This window comes from Odontesthes bonariensis, chromosome 16 (assembly GCF_027942865.1).
Source record: "Odontesthes bonariensis isolate fOdoBon6 chromosome 16, fOdoBon6.hap1, whole genome shotgun sequence".
NCBI classification, from domain to species: Eukaryota; Metazoa; Chordata; class Actinopteri; order Atheriniformes; family Atherinopsidae; genus Odontesthes; species Odontesthes bonariensis.
The window spans coordinates 10,389,798-10,409,932 of NC_134521.1; the positions used below are offsets into that span (position 1 = coordinate 10,389,798).

A 20,135-nucleotide genomic window follows, 5' to 3' on the forward strand; every position below is an offset into this window, starting at 1 on the left:
CATTCCTTCCTCAAGCTGGCGAAGCCTCTCTCCAGCCTGACGCCTCTGATTGTAGCTGCGAAGGAAGCCATAAAGAACAGCAGTCGTTAAGGATGGGCTCTCTGTCCGCGCCCGAGGCTGGAGCCCTGCCTGTGATGTGTGGGTTCACGGCGGCAGGGGCTTGGGTGTATGGGTGGTGGGTGGTGGGTGGCGTGACAGTGACAGCACAAGGAGGGGTTTGTGTGACTTAAAGCGACAGCACAAGGACAAAAGACCCCCGGGTCTCGTGTGCAGGACGGACATCTGGCCTTGCAGCCTCTCAGCCCATGCTGCTGAAAAAGACCTTGTCTCCTTGTTTACTTCTCCAGCACTCTGTACATGTAGAAAAGTCCATCACAATTATGTGTGAGCGTGTGTGTGTGTGTGTGTGTGTGTGTGTGTGTGCGCAAACAACCTGTGCACATCTGTTTGCGTCACGTTTTGTTTGGAAGGTAGTCAGTCCAAACATTAACAAAAAAAAGGAAAAAGGTTTGAAAAGGAAACTTGCTGAATCTCAAGAAATCACTACAGAAGTAAAGAAACAAAGATTTCTTCCCTTTTACTCCCCTTCGTCCCTTCGTGGAGCATCAGGCCTCACCTGCACCTGCAGCAACCAGACGAGTGGCTCCAGACTAATCCTCCACAAATTGTCACATCTCAAGGTGGTGCATCTTTGTTGGTGTTCGGTGTGTGTGTGTTTAGGGGTGCAGTTACTGGGGGAAAAAGTCAGGAATAGTTTTCACATGACAGCTTTAAACACCTTACAGTAGTCCTGGACGTCAGGTTGGCGACATTACCAAGAGCTTTGATGACTGTAGCATTTCAAACGATATAATTCACACATAAGCGCGTGTAGATTTGTTTTCATTTGAGTTTTAAACTTGCTGTAAATTAATAAAAACTGGATGAGCCTTTTCTTTTTAAGTGTAACCCGGTATAAAGAAGGGGATACATACAGAAAGCCGTTTAGCTGTAGTGAGTTGGAGGTCCAGTGCCACGCTTTGTCGCAGCCGCAGTGCCCCGAGCTTCCCCTGCGCCCTTAAACCGCGAGCAGGAAAATGGCGTTCATCGGTCGGAAAAAAGTTCAAACTACAACTCGAAGTGGAGGGGAAATAAAATTCATCACCCCTCACAGGTGAATGAATCACACGCTTTGGGTTAGATGCCACGTGTTCAGGGGAAATTATGAAAAACATGTATAAGCCCAATAAGGCGAGAACCATCACCGACCCCCGACCCCCCGACTTTGCTGCTCATTCAAGCTTCAGTTTTAATCTTGCTTTAAATGGTGTCTTATACGACTTTACTCACGAGTCTGTACGTTTTGTAGTGAATTTTTGGACGTGTGGCAGATGTTAGAAGGAGAGCGTTACCCGCTGAGTGTCGTTTCATGATTGTACCGTCCCCTGGAGGTTCACATTTGCCAACATTCCCCTCATACCTGCTTTAAAGTCGAAACCCTTCTCTTTTGTGTCAGTGTTTGGTAGCTTCATCAGGCGTTCCCCACGTAGCATCCCTCCGTGTGTAAGTGGGCGTGTTTGTGTGTTGGAGGGCTACCTCGGACTGCACTGGAAGGTGCCTCACTCATGTTTTCCACTTTAACTCCGAGGTGCAGGGTAGCTGCTCAGTCCCACTGTACCTCCATTGTACAGCAAATGTGCAAAAAGATGAAGGAGCGATAATAGATAGGAGGAAGCAACAGATTTCATGCATGTAAAACAAACTATACACTGTATCTCATCTTCAATAGGTTAAGATTGTTAGGATATGTATGTATGTATGTAAATAGACAGGAAACCCCCCGCCCCCCCCCCCATTTTTTCAAAACTATGTAACTTAAAATGACAATATTCAGGTTGCTTGATGGTATGTATCAATAAATGTTTTGCACCCTGGAAATTGATGAAGAGAAAAGTCGACACTCACACGCTGTCTCTGCACTTCTGGATGGGCTTTATGGGATGCTCCTTCATCTGGACAGAGAGCCGGTGGATGCAGCACTCTGTGTGCGGGCCCACACAGTCTGTCCGGTCCGAGTACCACTGCTGTCCTGAGTGTTGGGGTGTGTGTGCGCGCGTTAGATGTCTGTGGCCTGCCAGGAGGCTTCGCAGGCCCCGGGACATTCGGCCTCCCACACATGTACAGGTCCGAACTATGAGCACAAAAAGGTGAATTTCGGGACAAGAGACGCCGCTGACGTGCCCCTTTTTCTGTGGTTGCTCCTGTACATTCCTATCTTCTGAATGTGTAAACCTGTACACGTGGTGTGAAATTTCCTCTATTAATGTGTATCAAGAGAATGGAACAAAGACAAAAAATGTTACTTTTTAAATTATCATTATCTTTATTATTATTATTATTATTACTCTTACTATTGTCTAGCTTTGTAAAACTGCTGATCCATCTGGCATACCTCAGCAGGCCTTTCCCCATCTTCGGAAAAGGACAAACACGTGACGAGGAAATGAAGTTTTGGATAAAATATTTTTAATTGTGGTTGAAGCAATAGACTTTTTGAACTTTGAATTGTGCATGGCTGTGTCTTGAGTGTAAAAAAAAAAAAAAAAAAAAAAAAAAAAAAAAATATTGCAGTTTGGGAACTGGACTGAAATAAAAAAGAGGATGAAAAGCAGAGTTGTGGAGGTTTGTTGGTTTTTAAAATGTTCTTTATTCCTCTTAGGTTGATAATCGTTAGAATGAAACACGGTTATGATACGAATGATATGTTCACATAGCAGGTACTTCTGAATGATAATGACTGTGTTTATATCACTGACGGTTTGTTACTCACAGTGTAGTTTCACGGAATAAGACATTTATAATATCATACGTATAAAAAAGTTTACCTCAAGTTACACAGTTAAAAATTATTTCAGGATGGATAAAGGGAAGATAAAAACACTTTGATGACAAGTAAACATAAGAAAGTGACATTCATTTTGTCCGGAACAGTTCACATGATTCCCCAACGTTTAACTAACAGCAAACAGTCGCTGCTGCGGTTGGTTTTTGGTGCTTTGATGGTGTCAGATAAGCTTTACAGATTGTTAATATAACGCCCCGTCCCAGGTCATAAGATGAGGTCAAATGGCAGTCAGCTGACTTGCGGTGAAGACCCTCACACTGATGCTGCCGGGCATCTCATCGGCCATCTGCCGGCCTTTCTTCCTCAGCTGAAGCCTCTGAGGGTTGGTGGCGTCCTTTACCGCCGCCGACAACACCACTTGGCCCATAAATTCGTCCTTCACCGCATTGCTGTTCCACACCTGAGGGAGACGTTTGAGAATTAATACTCGCCCCGGTCAGCTCTGACAGGAGTAGATAATGGATTCTGGAGATATTTTTCTAAAAAAAAAATCTGTGAATATTCATCGAGAGAATCTCGATTTTTCAACTGGGGAGACAAAAAAAAGCTGCCATTTGGTGAACTTATAACTTTGTAATTACCCTCTTTTATGGCAGCGAGAGAGAGCATTAAACATATCTGTGAGAATTTTAATGCCGCATATAATAAACCAGCCCCAGTACAGTGAGTCAGATTTAATGAGGTTGAATGATAATCAGGCGAAGAGGTTGTGCTGTGCCCTCAGTTACGATGAAACGGAGCACCTGTGGTCCAGCAGGACGAGAGGGTCTTCCACTGAGGCCAGGTCTCCGCTCTGCATGTCAAAGTGTCTTTTGGCAAATTGCTTTACCCCAAAATGACTCCCATGAGACAATGAGCATGTGCGTATGATATGATAGAGAAGTGTGCTTATAGCATAGAGTCAGTTGTGTATGAAAACTGATTAAATATGGTGTGTTTTCTCTAGGGCTGGGCGAGTTAACTCGTTGATTATTTAACGCCGATAAATATTTTATTGCGCATTAATGCATTTTTTTTATTTTGTATTATTTATTGGGGCTTTTGTGCCTTTAATGGATAGGAAAGTTCAGAGAGACAGGAAGCAGGGGGCAGAGAGAGGGGGAACGACATGCAGCACAGGGCCGTCCGATGCAGGACTCGAACCGGGGCCAGCTGCAGCGAGGACTATAGCCTCTTGAACATGGGGCGCCTGCTCAACCCACTACGCCACGGACCACCCCTGTTTTATTATTTATTTTATTAATGTAAAAGTCTGTTGCTCACAGGCTTTTATTTTGTAAAAGTCTGCTGCTGCGGAACCGGAAAAGAAAGCAATAGGCGGATCCACCAAACATGGAGAAGGGTACGGAACTTTTACTCGGCCATTTTCATTTTCACGGCGGAGTCGACAGAACCAAAGTCATCTGTAAACACTGCCAAGTTGAATTGTCTTCTCAGCGTAGTAGTTCCAGTCTAAAATATCACTTAAAGGCAAAACACACAACTGATAGCAGCAAGTCATTCAAGGAAACAGACAGTGGAGCGAGGCTTCTACATAAAAACTACAGAAAGATGCTGATGTTAAAAGTGTGTTTGCACAACAAATGTTATGGCACTTTCATTCATATGGCAGCACATTTAAAATAAAACTAAATGCTATAAAAACTATACATTACTTTTGAATTCATTTTTGATTTTGCGTACAAATGCTATTAATCGTGATCAATCAGGGAAATCATGTGAATAATTAGATTAAACATTTTATTGGTTGCCCAGCCCTAGTTTTCTCATAAATCTAGTTTCCAGATATGAATGTTTTCTAATTAAATTGAAGCTTTACATCTCTTAATAGCCTGTAAAGCTTCTTTGGAGCACACTGAATGACGTCACCTTCTCTGAGCTTTAAACAAAGGAATCCCAGTAATTCAGTCCCCGAGATGAACTGTCGTCACATGAGTTCAGAGCTTACCTCCACAGTTATGGGCTTCCTGGGCTTTTTCCTGTAGAAAACGCCGCTGGTGGCAAACTCTGGCTGCAAAGTGTCCTTATTGATGGGGGACCTGACCGACCTGCCCTCGCAGTAAATGATCACGTAGGGGTCGGCACCTGGATGTAAATACAGAGAGTCATTTCGGTGGTTTAGACTCACAGCTCTACTGAATTGTAAGTGTGTGGTAGCAAGTCTTGCTATTGGAAAAACTCCTCTGACCTCCTGTGCTGTCCTGGTTCTGCAGCCCATCAGCTGCGTGGACATAGATGTGAGTAACAGCTTGAGGGTATCCGAGGAATGAACTCCAGCACTTTATCTTTGGCTTGTCCTCCGTCAGTTCCCTGTGGAAGGAGGAGATGGGAGGACAGGGACAGACACAATCCTCTCATCAGCACAGCGAAAACCAAAGAGGTGTCACTTTCTCACAGACCCGTCAGCGTTTTGGCGAGACAGTTCATTGTAAATATGTGACCAAATATGACTCGGTTGTGTTCGGTCTGCCAAAGAAAACTAAATCTGCCCGGAAATATCTGGAGGAGAGGGACATTACTTCATAAAAGATTTTATGGGAATATCTTTATTCCCAATAATACAATCCTGATTGTATTATTCTTGGAAACTACCCGTTAGTGTCTGAAATGAATCTTAAAGAACAGTTACACTTCTGATTCACACAGACTCTCCAACGTCATCATGCCGTCATACCTGCAGCCTGAGTCCACATCGGTGAAAAGTCTCAGCATGTAATCCCCCAGTATCTGAGGCTTGAAGGTGGAGGGGATGATGACGTATCGGCCTTGAGTCAGCGTGCACCTCATGAACACGGTTCGAGCGTTGATGTAGGTGGAGGTCACCAAGCACTGTTGAGTCAGGATGTCGTGCATTCGATACTTCCTGTTCAGTTCCACCTGGAAAATACGTTTGATACGTTTAATCTGTCCTTTCCTCTTCTAATCCTTCACATTTTAAAGGCAATCATTGTGGTTTTTACTCCATTACACACATATGTATGTATGTATAATGTACCTGTAACTTTAGATGTTGTTAAAGAATAAAACACAGTAGTAGCACAACCCAAAACAACTGTATCTGTGCTGCTTTAACCAGCAGTTCTAACTAAAAAACTATGATATCATGATATAATAAAGCTTCCAAATTTTCCTGCTCTGGTACATTAGATTGTGTTTTTTTTTTTAAAGGTACATTTAAGCTAAATAAATGCTTGTCCAACAGTAACTGATAATATGTTGCTGTTTGTTTTACATAAAGAATCTTCTGCCCCCTGGTGGTAGAATAATGAAATAAAATGAATGTCGTGCTTCTCTTATTTTAGTGGGAAAAAAGCTAATAAGCAGACTCAAGGGCTGATATAATAAAGCTTCCAAATTTTCTTGCTCTGGTACATTAGGTTGTGCTTTTTTTTAAAGGTACATTTAAGCTAAATAAAGCAAGAATCTAAATGCTTCTTAACTGTGTCCAACACCAACTGACAACATGACAAGTGAATTTCCCCGTAGTGGGATAAAAAAAAGTACAATCTAATCTAATCTAATGTTGCTGTTTGTTTTACATAAAGAATATTCTACCCCCTGGTGGCAGAACAATGAAATAAAACGAATGTTGTGCTTCTCTTATTTTATTGGAAAAAAAGCTTATAAGCAGACTCAAGGGTTGTAATGGATCTCGTGTGACTTGCAATGAAATTCATAGTCCTCAAACTCCATCACAAGGACTGAGACTCTCTTTTGTTTTGATTTAAAGAGACATGGCTGGAACTTCGGGGAAAGGAAAGCGGCGTCTGGAGTCTGTCAGATGAAGGAGGAGGAGGATACGTCCCTTTTACGCTGACCATAGAAGTCAAGGGTTCAATCGAGGTTAACATTTTGACAGCTCATGAGCACACAGCTTGTTTTATTTTTTTCAATCTCAGGCTCTTGATGTCACCAGCTTTTATTGCTGTCCAGAATGTACCCCCTTCAGCAGCACCCCTGCCAGCGCGATAAGAGTGCATGATGTGTGTCTGAACTGAGCCAGATCTCTGACAAGCGAATTCCCTCGTGGGGAATATGACATCAGTTTGGCAGCATGTGGCCGCGTGGCCTCATTTGAATGTGACAATCTAATCGCAGTATGTAAGATCACTGCATCTACTCTGCAGCTTGATTATCAGAATTCACTCAGATGTGCTAAATCTTCTCCGTTTTATAATCCAACCCATCATACAGTTAGATTTTTTAGAAGTTTCTCGTGATTTCATCGTTACATTCAAATACTGAGAGCACAGACACTGAGCTGGTCCACAGGCATCTGAAGTGTCTGCACCTTCTTGGTGGATAACAAGAACTTGTTGCTGTTCCCACTCTGCTCTCCAGCTTGAAACAATTTCAGAAGCATGTGTATTCTTTGTGTTCAATCATGTATGGTTTAGTCTCCAGCCCAAAAAGGTCTGTTTTGTTTTCAGATAAAGGTCTGCAGTAAGGTCTGCTTGTCATTAATAATTTCAAACTGTTTAACAAATGAGGAGAAAACTGAAGCCAATCCAAATTCTTTCACCGAAATGAACGCCAATATGTGGTGAAATGGCTGTTTTTTTCTTTTTGGAAAATAAACTGACCCTTAATTGACATTTTCAGCCCAAACAAACATCGTTTCCCACTCAGTCCGACAGTGAAAACCTTACAAATATTTCACTGTTTCAGTAGTTTTCCATTAGATACCAAATATGGAGGTAAATTCTTTCTAAGGGAACGGGAGCACACCTCAAACCCTTCTTGTCATAAACGCCTACCCTGCACACCTGCTATTTGTCACTTTCCAAGCCGCCCCTTGTCTTTGCTGTTATACTTCCAGAAAGTAAGAAGAAAGTAAGAAGGGAGCCAAAAATAGCGCCAAGCGATTGTGAGGTCTGACTTTTTCCTGGAGAATGATTTTGTGATGCAAATGTATTACTCTTTTGAACACATATTGTTTTGAGAAGCAAAACGCTTTATTTTTTAAGCCCCAGCCAACTAGCCGGGACTACTTTCGTCAACGCCAAAACTCAGCTGGAACTCGGCTCACAGGACGCAGCAGGGGGTAAGAAAATGTTCATAAACGATATTGCTAATATGGGATGTCACACAGCTTCATGTCAAAAGAGGCGAACTATCCCTTTAACTCGAAGTCTTTCATCTTTGATCACAGTTCAGCAGCCTTGAGGATTTTAAAGTATTAAAAGCTGCCAGTCTTCCATCTGCCTCCATCCAGAGTTTCCAAACACAAATCTATAAGATTCATCAGATCTAAATATGACATCAAATCAGCTCCTTGTATTGAAAGGTATTCAGAACAGAATCCTTTACTGCATCGGAGCTGGTGTGTTGTTTTTAATCTTGAATGTGAATACCTTGAAGACGCTGAAGCCAACGGTTAAATTTTCTCCTTGACCGAATCTTCTGTGGATCTTCATGTCTCTCTGTTGCAAGGAGATGAGGACCTCATCCGCCTCCTTTGTAACGTCAAACAGGTACTGTGGAAGAGGTGGAGAAGGAGTCAGGATATGAACAGTGAGAGCAGGTGGTGGGAAAACAAACCGAGTCCGCAGCACCTGTGGATTCTGGAGGAACGTCTGCTTGTGGTTGGCACAGCCGCCGCAGCGGTTCAGCAGCGGCTCCGAGTTTTTGGTCCAGCTCCCAAAGTGCACGACCTCGTGCCACGTCTTATGGATGCTGATCAGGGAAGTGTTGATCAGACGGCAAACGTCCGCATCTGTGAAGAACTTGCACCAGTCTGTGAATGACATCCTGTGGACACGAGCAGACGATAAGACATGACTGAACGCTCTTAAAGAGGAGTCACGTGCTCCAAATGGAGTGAAGGGATGTGAGGTTACCAGAACTCTCCATCGTCCTCCACGGTGATGCCAAGGTTGCCCCTCTCTGTGTCGCCGACTTTTGACCATTCCTCAGAGCTAAGAAACAGGGAAAATAAAGATCATGGGTGTTCTAATGTCGACGGTGTGTTTAAAATGCCATAAAAACAGAATAACAAATCTACGGAAGCCCAGAGCGGACGTGGTACGTACAAACTTTTTTTTGATGGTTTTCTCGAGATAACGAGTTCATTTAGGCTACCGATGGTTTTCGAAGCCACTTTTTCTCCCCAGTCCGCCCCTGTTTATATGTGTTTTATGTGTTCGCAATGTGTTTGTCTTGCAGAGATAACTTTCATATCAGCCCGCCTCATTTAAGGAGACGGCTGGCTCGACTGCAGCTCAACAGGCGTTTACACCTCAGTGATCCTGCTGATGTAGTCGACTTCATCAGTGACCAGCTGAGGGGACCAGGCCGTCTCCATGGTTACCGAATGATGCACGAGAGGTGCCGTTATCGTTTTCTCGAGATAACGAGATAAATAACTCGATATCTCGAGAAAACTAAATGCTCGTCACACCAGCGGGATTTGCTTTGTGCTTTTTCACAGCAGAATCGTTACACAAACGCTCCACATTCCATGCTTGATTCATAGGCTACTTTATTCAGTTTTCAATGAAACGGGGGTAAAAAATGGTAAAAACCTTTGCCAGAAATACATATAAACACATATAAACAGGGGCGGACTGGGGAGAAAAAGTGGCCTCGAAAACCATCGGTAAACTAACTCGTTATCTCGAGAAAACCATCAAAAAAAAGTTTGTACGTACCACGTCTGCTCTGGGCTTCCGTACAAACCAAAAGACAACAGTTTGTCCACTTGGTTGCCTTTATTTTATTTAACTCGAAGTCTTTAATCTTTGATCACAGTTCAGCAGCCTTGAGGATTTTAAAGTATATCAGTTCGGAACATTTTTGACTCCTCTGCGCCTGTGAAAAGTGTCAGTCTCGTGCACGGCCCTTTGAATGAGGCGCTGCTGAACACACTCAACTCAACTCTACTCAGCTTTATTTATAAAGCCCTTTAAAACAGCCTTGGCTGAAACAAAGTGCTGTACATGAGTAACAACACGAAATATAAGGCATAAAACATAAGAACAATGTAAAAACAATAAAAACAACAACAATATTAAAACAATAAAAACAATAAAACAATAACAGAAACAGAGTCTCATGCTGGGTTAAAAGCCAGGGAATAAAAATGGCTCCTCCTCACCTGTCACTCCAGGCTCCCTTCCACTCCGTCTTGCCCCAGGGGTTTCTCATGCGGATCAGGGCGATGGTCTCATTTCTGAAGTAGGCCAGCAGCCCGTGACCCAGGCGCACTTGCTTCACTGCAGTCACTGAGTATGCGTGGCCTTTCACCAGCCCGTTTTCCATCTTGAGCTCAATTTCATGAGGATCTGCCTAAGAACAACATTTGGCAACGTTTAGTACAATAACCGGCGTGTCTGCAGATCAGACGGAGAGGCAGGCAGGCAGAAGCAGCACAGACCTTAATGGAGCAGCTGATGATTCCTCCACGATCCCACACCTTGAGCAGATCCTCAAACAGCTGGTCTTGTCTTTTTTGGTCTTTGTAGAAAGCCTCCACCTCCAGGTTGATGGGTTCAGCCACAGCTCCACTGAAGTCAACGACAGCATCTCCGGTGTTTCCACCCTCCAGGGACTCGTAGCAGCCGGATAGCCTGGTACACAGGGGAGTCACAAGTTCACTTAAAATGTACAAAATGTACCTTTAATTACTAAGAAAAACAATATGGACGAACACATACCATCTTTAACTTTAACTTCTTGACATTCTGTTTACTCCCCCTTGTCCTATGGGTCAAAAATGACCCGCCCTACCAAAGCCCCAAAATAAAGCAACTTAATTGAATTTTAAATCCAAAATCTATTTTGTATGATGAAACCACCTGTTATTTATCTATTCAACTCAATTCAATACATTTTTTATCATGTATTTTTTGTTACACAATACAAAAAGACAATCACCAGTTTTCAGGATTACACTTGTTGTTTTTTTTTTACCACAAACCAACTGTCAGTTGGACCAACAGTTTTCTTGTTTTCTCAGTTTTGTTTAACATAATAAAGGTTTATTATTGCTATTATATAAATGTGAAGTAATTACTTCTGAATTAATAATATTGAAAGGGAAAAAAAAGTGAACTTTTTTCTGGTGTTTAAATGTTTTTATAATTCACGGGTCAAAAATGACCCATAAGACCATCTTTGTACCCTAGTGGTGTACGGCCCACATGGAAACATAAACAAAAATAAAGTATGACTTTTTCTAATGATGGGGTCCCTTTAGGAAAAGTCATAACATTTCAAGTTGGAAAAAGATAGTTTAAGGTATTTTTTCTACAGCTAAATATGGTAGTGATTCACTTTTGACCCGCAAGACAACAGGAGGGTTAAATGTTCTAAAACATTATTACATGGATTTTACAAAATATTATGATAATATAATCATTATTACTAGAATACAAGATGGTAGAATTATATTCATTTGTAATTCCAGCATTAGTTTTTGCTCTAAGTTGCTGTATATTGAAGAAACATTTTCATATCAACTCCAAAAAGTACAACAAAACAGTTGAAAAAGACTTTGTGCACGAGGGGGAATAAAGTTTGAGTTTACTGACTTGGCGTAGGCCTTCTCCAGAAGAGCACTCCAGAATTCATTGTTGTGTTTTGAGTGGCAGTAGATGAGTTCTCCATGGATGGTTGGCAGTCGGTCGTCCACAACCACGTCTACCCACTCACCAAAGATCCAGAACTGAAAGTGGAAGATCCCAGCGTACTTTTCTGGGTGACTGGGATCCCATTCCTGCTCCTTCCAGTCAGGAATGACCTGGAAACACACAAACACACAAACACACAAACATGATGTCACACGACGGTACAAAGGAGCAGTGAGCAAAACCATTTCAAGTTTGGCTATTCAGACCTCAGATCAGATATTTATTTTAATTCTATCAACATACAAGAAAATCTAATCCGTGGCAGGAACAGCATGCATAGATGGTTTCCTTGCCTACATTCACACCAATGTAATGAAGGATTGGGCAGGGACGTTCTTCCTCAGGCTGCTCCGCGAGGTCACGTTTATTTATAGAGCACCTTATAACAACCTGGGTTGAGCAAAGTGCTTTACATAAATAAATAACAATAAAATCCAACAGATAAATTTAACAAAGAAATTCGGCAAAAGATAAAAACAATCGACACAAAAGGACAACATTCGTCTCACCCAGGTCCGAAAGCCTGGGAGAAAAGGTGGGTTTTAATCACGATTAATCGCATTTGTACGCAAAATCCAAAAATGAACTCAAAAGTAGTGTATAGCTTTTAGCATTTAGTTTTATTTTAAATGTGCTGCCATATCATGCCATAATCATGCCTCACTCTCTGCTACACTGCCAACTTTTCAACAGTTTGTCAGCTGCTCTACCAGAGAAAACAAGACATTGGATTTGTTTTACACAAATGTCAAGGATTCATACATTTCCAAATCAAGACCTCCCCTGAGTAAATCAGATCACAACCTTGTTTTTCTCTGTTTAGCATATAAACCACTTGTCCAGAGACTACCTGTCACAAAAAAGACTGTTAGAAAGTGGTCACATGAAGCTGAAGAAGCCTTACAGGGTTGTTTTGATGCAACCGATTGGATTTCTCTTTGTAAGCCACATGGAGAGGACATTAATGCCATGACTGAGTGTGTGACTGACTATATAAACGTCTGTGTGGACAACACCATCCCCACCAGAACAGTGAGATGCTTCCCTAATAACAAACCCTGGATCACCAGTGAGCTAAAGGAACTATTGAACAAGAAAAAAAGAGCCTTTAGGGAGCGAGACAGGGAGTTACTGAGGAGTATACAGAAGCAGCTCAAAGTCAAGATCAGAGAGAGCAAGGAGGTGTATAGAAAGAAGCTTGAGAGTAAACTGCAGAGGAACAATATCAGAGATGTGTGGTCAGGAATGAAGAAGATCACAGGCCTCAAGCAGAGGGAGGATCGGATGGATGGAAGTCTGGACAGAGCAAATGAGCTGAACACATTCTTCAACAGGTTCAGTTCAGGAACAAGCTCACCATCCTCCCCTCCTGTTCCCAGCCAAAGAGACATCCCACCCTCCTCTGACTCACAGCTTTCCTGTAACATATCCACCTCCACCTCAGTCATGGATTCTTCTGCTTCCACTAGTTTGTCTTCAACCCAATCAGGAGATGCTGCTGTCCCCTTTGCCTCCCCCTCCCACTTTTCTGTTTCTAGAAGTCAGGTGAAGAGGCAGTTGGAGAGACTGAACCGGAACAAGGCTGCAGGTCCAGATGGTGTCAGCCCCCGAGTCCTGAAGGCCTGTGCAGAGCAGCTCTGTGGGATTCTGCAACACCTTTTCAACCTTAGCTTGACCCAAGAGAAGGTACCACTGTTGTGGAAGGCATCCTGTCTGGTTCCGGTACCAAAGAAAACTCACCCTTCAGACATCAATGACTACAGACCTGTTGCCCTGACATCCCACATCATGAAGGTCCTGGAGAGACTCCTGTTGACCCACCTGTGTAAGCAAACCAGCACATATCAGGACCCCCTGCAGTTTGCTTATCGCCATGGAGTTGGAGTTGAAGACGCTATCATACACCTGCTTCAACAAACCCACTGTCATCTGGACAAAGCAGGCAGCACTGTGAGGATCATGTTCTTTGATTTCTCCAGTGCATTTAACACAATCCAGCCTGATCTGCTTCGTCTGAAACTCCAGAAGACTCAGGTGGAGGCCTCAACAATCACCTGGATTAATGACTACCTGACAAACAGACCACAGTTTGTCAGACTGAAGAATTGTGTGTCTAACCAGGTGATCAGCAGCACAGGAGCACCACAGGGGACTGTACTCTCACCATTCCTTTTCACTCTGTACACTTCAGACTTCCAGTACAAGTCAGACTCCTGTCATCTACAGAAATATTCAGATGACTCTGCAGTTGTCGGGTGTATCAGAGATGGACAAGAAGCTGAGTACAGAGAGCTGGTGGACCGCTTTGTGGCATGGTGTGGGAACAATCATCTTGAATGTTAACAAAACAAAGGAGATGATTGTAGATTTCAGGAGAAACGCGGTCAGATCAAACCCTGTTTCCATCATGGGAGAAGAAGTGGAGGTGGTTGAGGAATATAAATACCTTGGTGTTCATGTGGACAACAGACTGGACTGGAGACACAACAGTGAAGCAATCTACAAGAAAGGACAGAGCAGACTGTACTTCTTGAGAAAGCTAAGGTCCTTCAAGGTTTGCAACAAGATGTTGCAGATCTTCTACAAGTCTGTTGTTGAGAGCGTCATTTCCTCTTGCGTCATCTGTTGGGGCAGTAGCATCAGAACCAGGGACCTAAAAAGACTCAACAACCTGATAAAGAAGGCTGGTTCTGTTCTTGGGACGACCGTGGAACCTCTGGAGACAATAATGCAAAGAAGGATTTTGCATAAAATCCAGAGAATTATGGACAACCCTGAACATCCTCTCCATGAGACTGTTATCGGAAAACAGAGTCTCTTCAGTCAAAGGCTTCTTCAGTTTGGATGCAAAACGGACCGCTACAGGAAATCTTTCCTGCCCACAGCCATCAGCATCTATAATAACTCCTTGATTTAATTGAGCTACATCAACATTTAATTTCCCTCTGGGATAAATAAAGTATTTTTGAATTTGAATTTGAATTGAATATGAATGAAACATTTGTTGTGCAAACACACTTTTAACATCAGCATCTTTCTGTAGTTTTTATGTAGAAGCCTCGCTCCACTGTCTGTTTCCTTGAATGACTTGCTGTGATATTTTAGACTGGAACTACTACGCTGAGAAGACAATTCAACTTGGCAGTGTTTACAGATGACTTTGGTTCTGTCGACTCCGCCATCTGGAAGAACTTTAAAATGAAAATGGCCGAGTAAAAGTTCCGTACCCTTCTCCATGTTTGGTGGATCCGCCGATTACTTTCTTTTCCGGTTCCGCAGCAGACAGCAACAGACTTTTACAAAATAAAAGCCTGTGAGCAACAGACTTTTACTATAATAAAATAAACAATAAAACAGGGGTGGTCCGTGGCATTGTGGAAATTAAATATATTTTTTTAAATAAATGAATAAAACCTGCGTTAATGCGCGATAAAATATTTATCGCCCTTAAATAATTAACGAGTTAACGCGATAATAACGAGTTAACTCGCCCAGCCCTAGTTTTAAGAGAAGTTTTAAAAAATTTCCAGAGTTTCTGACCAACAGATATGCAGCAGTAACCATGGTAACCCATTCCACAGTTTAGGGGCAACCACTGCAAAAGCTCGATGGCCTTTAGTTTTTAGCCTGCATTTAGACACATCCAGGTATTGTTTGTTTGCAGACCTCAGAGCTCTGATTGGTCTGTGAACGGCCAGACCGTTCAAAATTTTTAAAACAAACATCAGGATCTTAAAATCAATTCTGAAGCGGACAGGAAGCCATTGCAGAGAGGCCAGAACTGGGGTTTTATGTTCCCGTCTCTTTGTAGCTGTTAAAAGAGGGTTGCAAGTTCAAATCCCGCCATTACCTTTCCCTACACCTCTATCCATGGCTGAAGTGCCCTTGAGCAAGGCACCTAACCCCACATTGCTCCAGGGGCTGTAACCAATACCCTGTATCTAAATAGCTGTAAGTCGCTTTGGATAAAAAGCGTCAGCTAAGTGTAATGCAATGTAATGTTAAAAGCCGAGCAGCAGCGTTTTGCACAAGCTGGTCTAAACCTACATACAACGAGTTGCAATAATCCAGTCTGAAAAAAACAAAAGCATGAATCACCTTCTCCAGGTCACTAGGAGAGAGGTAAAGTTATACCCTGGCCAGAAGTCGCAGCTGGAAAAAGGCACTTTTGACTACAGATCCAAGTTGCTTGTCAAATTTACACCAAGGCTTTTCGTGAGATAGCAGTTTTCTGAAACAAGGGAAGGTTCAAGGGTTCGCAAGATGAACGTCTCCCTACAGAGCCACCGTCCAAAGTGTCCTCACCTCCTCCATAACTGTGTGGTACCCTCATGGGCGTCGCACCCATGGGGGACGGGGTTGTTTCGACACCCCCACTTTTACAGCAAGATGATTTCACCTTTTTGAATTTTCAATGACCAATTAAAGTTTTAACAAATCATAGAATGTGTTTTAAAGACTCTGTAGCCTCTTGAGAACAATTCTATCCAGATTTGAGCAGTGTAACTATTGTAGTTTCCATTCAGGATCTAGTTTAGGGCGATCAAAATGCAAAAGAAATGCAGTAAAATGGCCCTGTTCTGCATTTTTACAAATCAGAAAAAGGTTTCACATACCCCAAACAAGGTTTCAATGAATCTATAGCCTCTTTAGAATAATTCTATCCAGATTTGAGCAGTGTAACTATTGTAGTTTCCATACAGGACCTAGTTTAGGGCGATCAAAATGCAAAAAATGCAGTGAAATGGCCCTTTATGCCCATCCATTTAATTCGCGAATCGGAGGCTGGCGAATCGGATGCCAACTTCAGCGTCGTGTCTATGCGCTTGATGTGGCGCTCATGTGCCTCCCCTGTAACACCCCCACATTTAAAATCACTGCTCCACCCCTGGGTATCCTGCAACCTCCGCCCACACCAAGAACAGACCGGAGCACATCGTGCGAACAACCAGCCGTCTAACGGGCCTTAAACAGGAGCCCGTCTGTTCTGCACGATGGCAGATCCCCAGATACCGGGGGACCCATCACACCCAGCTCACTCCCTGTTTACAAACCTCCCATCAGGCTGCAGGTTCAGGTCCATCAAGACCAAAACCACCAGACACCTGAACAGGCCTTCACCCCCTCCACCTTTCCCAAAGACAGCAGCACTCTCACCCAGTCGCATCATTCTGTACACATCCCACCTCAACTGTATATATTTTCTTCCTTGTCCCTGCTGTGTTAACTTTTATTCAATGTTCCACCAGGTCAAATTCCTGTGTACACTGTACATTTGGCGAATAAAGAGATTCTGATTCTGATGTGAAACTGATTCAGATCAGTTTCTGCTGGAAGTGCCCAGGTCAGAATACAAACCTTGGGGTGACCGAGCCTTTTCCGCCGCTGCCCCCAGGCTCTGGAATAAGCTCCCCGTCCAGCTGCGTCTTATTTCTGACCTGGGCCTCTTCAAATCTAGGCTAAAAACCTACTTATTTAGGATTGCTTTTAATACCCAGTAGTATGATGGCACTTTTATCTTATTTTATCTTATTCGATTTTGTTGTATTTTATTGCTTTCACTGTTCTTTTATTGTTTTTATTTGTTTTTACTTATTCTTCTCTTTGTTTATTACCTGCTGTAAAGCACTTTGGTACATTGTAAGGATTGTCTGTAAAGGGCTGTATAAATAAAATACATTTACATTTACAAATACATTTACAAAACTGTGAACAAGTTGTTCAATAAAACTCGTCTGTCTGATATATTTTGCAGTGTTTGTAACATGTTAAATGATTTCCTATGATTTGCATCTTTATTCTAAGACTAACGAAGCAGCTTTGTTGTTGAGTTTGACTGTACGTTTTACTGGATTCTTTAACGTTTACGCTGATACTTCAGCGTGCCAATCGTTTTATTTGTATTTGAGCTGCGGCCCAAAAAAATGTCGTTATCAAGACCGAGTAGAACATTTACAGATTCAGACGAGGAAGACCAACAGACTCACCTTCTGCCAGAGGTTCGGCTTTAATGCCAAGCAGGAGCAGGCGGCAACGAACCAGCAGTTTCCCACACTGCCCTGGTTCAAATCGTGGGAACTGATGCCTTCCACAAACAGCTGAGGGGATTCACTTATTTCCTACAACACGGCAAAGAAGTCATCACAGAAAAATTAAAAACACAATTACATTTCTGATGAAATGAGAGAGTTTTGTCAGGATCTAAATGCGCGTGTAGGGTATGATGTCACTACGTTCGTATTTTGCCAGTGATTCGATTCCCTGATGGAGTGCCACTCACCCCAGGTCGTTTCCATTCCACCAAACCAGGAGGCGGCTTCCTGAAAAACAGAGATGAATTGATGGCTGGGAACTCTGGATCCTCAAACAGCGTCTTGTCCTTGACGCAGTTCTTCTTCAGGTCATCATAGTGTTGGTTTTTGTACGGAACAGCCGAGGAAAACATGGTCGGGTCGCTGAAGCCTCACAGCTGCAGATTAGAGACAGGCAGCAGACCAGTTCAGCTTTTATATCCACGCACAGGCTTTTCCGTCCAAACTCTGACCATTATTTGGGAACAATCCGCTAATGAGTTCGCTGTAAATCTCCGCTCTGCTTCATTTCCACATCACAGCAGACTGACCTGTGACCCAGAGCTCCTCTGGAGAGTCTGTGGTCACTGACGAGCATACAGGGGGTTTGAGAAATGAATGAAGCATCCATCCTCACCCAAATTTAGCTGTAAACATTGTGTCCACGAGGTTTTTCAGAGTTAGGTTAAAAGTTATGTTACAGAGGAGTTATTACAGAAACTCTGAGAAACACCTGATTTAATAGGATTTGGTGTAAAAAAAGACGTTGATACTGTATGTTTTCTGGAAATGTAACATGTAATGTGTAAAGTAATGAACACTTTTGGACTATGTTATGTATTTAGTGGGATCTAAACATACGTCAGACATGGCTCAGCTGCTCGGAGTCAAAGAGAATAATGATCCCACAGGCATCCAGAAATTAAGCAAGTAATCTGAAGGGGGAGTGAGGGGGAGTGAGGGGGAGTCCTTTTCCACACTTTGTTTCAGATGAAGCCGCAGTCTCACTCTGAAAACCGCTGCTGCTTACTGTTTAATGGAAACAGCCTCTCTTAAAATAGCTAAATATCACACAGACTGTGTGCAGCCATTTTCTAACTGACTATCCTTTTACATGTAGAAAACGTATAAAAAAGTCATTTTCTTTACAATTTACAGCAGGCAACACAGTGTGAGAGCATTGTTTTTGAAAGAGTAAATTGATTAATGTTTAGGTTATTTTTTAAAGGGTTTTCACTGTAATTGTGATAAAAAGCCATGATGAGCAACACAGCAGTTTTCTCTGGGGAGTAACTCAAACTTTGAGTCCCGTCACACTGAGACTCTGTTTGGACAGTTTGAGCCAACACAATCATTTTGGATACATCCTGATGTTTTTAGTTTTAGCCCAGAACAACACATCAGGTCACATCTAATGTAATTTACAGGAAGAAACCAACACGTAAGTCTATTCATTTGGAAGTCAAGCGTTTAGTGAAAGCATCAAGATTAAAAGTGAAGAACTTTATACGTACAAAGCGCAGACAGAACGAGCTCATAGAGAGGAACGGTCACTCAAAAACATGAGGAAAGAAGGAAAGTCTCAGCCTCTCAGGCAGCCGTAGGACACCTCTTCCCTGTTGCTCCACAATAAGGAAGTTTCCAGGTCTTGTACCTGCTCGCCTCGCCCTCTCACACACCAGTGGCCTACTTTTACATGTGCACCTTTTACAGCCACACCCCGTCTGCATTCGTCCTCAGCTCCCTGTCACAGTAACATCTGAATACCTGAACGGTTGCATGGCGACCAGATTACGTCTGTGAGAAAGCAAACTATCATCTGGCTGTGGGCAAGGTTTGTGTTTAGGGTTTCAGTGTTTTTCTTTGAGATGAGTCAGATAGGTTACTTTTAGTCAGGGTTTTTTAATTGGAATATAATATATTTACATCACTTGTGCTTTAATGTTCTCTTTGAAACAAGACTGAGTTACATTAATGAAGTAAAAGCATAATTCAGGCCTGTAAAATGTTTGTACCCTCTTTATATTCTCTGCACTGGAAAAAATCAAAGTCTTACCGAGTATATTTGTCTCATTTCTTGTCAAAATATCTCATTACACTTAATATAAGACACAACTGCCTAACAAGTACTATTTCAGCCAGATATAGGGACTTGTTTGAAGACAATACATCTTTAATATCTTGTTAAATGAAAAAGTCTTGAAAACAAATTGTTTTGAGTAAGATTTCATATGAAACAAGCTTTTTTTTACATTTGAAGAGGTTTTTAAGCTAATTTCAAGATCACTTTTATCTCAAAAGTCCTAAATATCGCATCTTATTTAAAGAAATCTGGACAAGCCGATTTTCACTAGTTCCATTGGCAGATTTTTTTGCTTATTTCAAGCAAAAACGTCTTGTATTTGTTGTTTTTCTTACTTATTTTTGTAGGGGCATTTTTTCCAGTGTAGGGTTTCAGTGTTTATAATAACAAGCATAATTCAGGCCTGTAAAATGTTTGTACCCTCTTTATATTCTCTGATCTGTGCAGCATGCGTAAAGGTGATGGCA

General features: G+C 42.4%; 2 protein-coding genes and 1 long non-coding RNA gene across 7 annotated transcripts in view; 2 read left to right on the forward strand and 1 right to left on the reverse strand.

Annotated features, from left to right (window-relative positions):
- Positions 1-2,667, forward strand: part of LOC142402214 (serine/threonine-protein kinase PAK 3) — a 37,192-nt gene extending 34,525 nt beyond the window's left edge. For all 4 annotated transcript variants that reach the window (XM_075487775.1, XM_075487776.1, XM_075487777.1 and 1 more), the window contains one exon: positions 1-2,667. In XM_075487775.1, the coding sequence (XP_075343890.1) occupies positions 1-90 (90 nt within the window). In that variant the 3' untranslated portion in view covers positions 91-2,667.
- The window catches only part of LOC142402213 (calpain-5-like), an 18,141-nt gene continuing 489 nt past the window's right edge, over positions 2,484-20,135 (reverse strand). Inside the window, exons 1-13 of one of the 2 annotated variants that reach the window (XM_075487774.1) lie at positions 19,100-19,223; positions 17,795-17,983; positions 17,502-17,633; positions 11,416-11,624; positions 10,260-10,452; positions 9,981-10,171; positions 8,725-8,802; positions 8,440-8,635; positions 8,239-8,361; positions 5,559-5,761; positions 5,073-5,194; positions 4,833-4,969; positions 2,484-3,284 (exon numbers count right to left, since the gene is read on the reverse strand). In XM_075487774.1, coding sequence (XP_075343889.1) covers positions 3,102-3,284; positions 4,833-4,969; positions 5,073-5,194; positions 5,559-5,761; positions 8,239-8,361; positions 8,440-8,635; positions 8,725-8,802; positions 9,981-10,171; positions 10,260-10,452; positions 11,416-11,624; positions 17,502-17,633; positions 17,795-17,959 — 1,932 coding nt within the window. In that variant the 5' untranslated portion in view covers positions 17,960-17,983; positions 19,100-19,223 and the 3' untranslated portion in view covers positions 2,484-3,101. Of the gene's footprint in view, positions 3,285-4,832; positions 4,970-5,072; positions 5,195-5,558; positions 5,762-8,238; positions 8,362-8,439; positions 8,636-8,724; positions 8,803-9,980; positions 10,172-10,259; positions 10,453-11,415; positions 11,625-17,501; positions 17,634-17,794; positions 17,984-19,099; positions 19,224-20,135 lie in introns of those variants that run through there. The other variant, XM_075487773.1, reaches the window with a different exon arrangement.
- The window catches only part of LOC142402217 (uncharacterized), a 4,543-nt gene continuing 3,742 nt past the window's right edge, over positions 19,335-20,135 (forward strand). The window contains exon 1 of the long non-coding RNA XR_012773315.1: positions 19,335-19,419. This is a non-coding gene — a long non-coding RNA (uncharacterized LOC142402217). The remainder of the gene's footprint in view (positions 19,420-20,135) is intronic.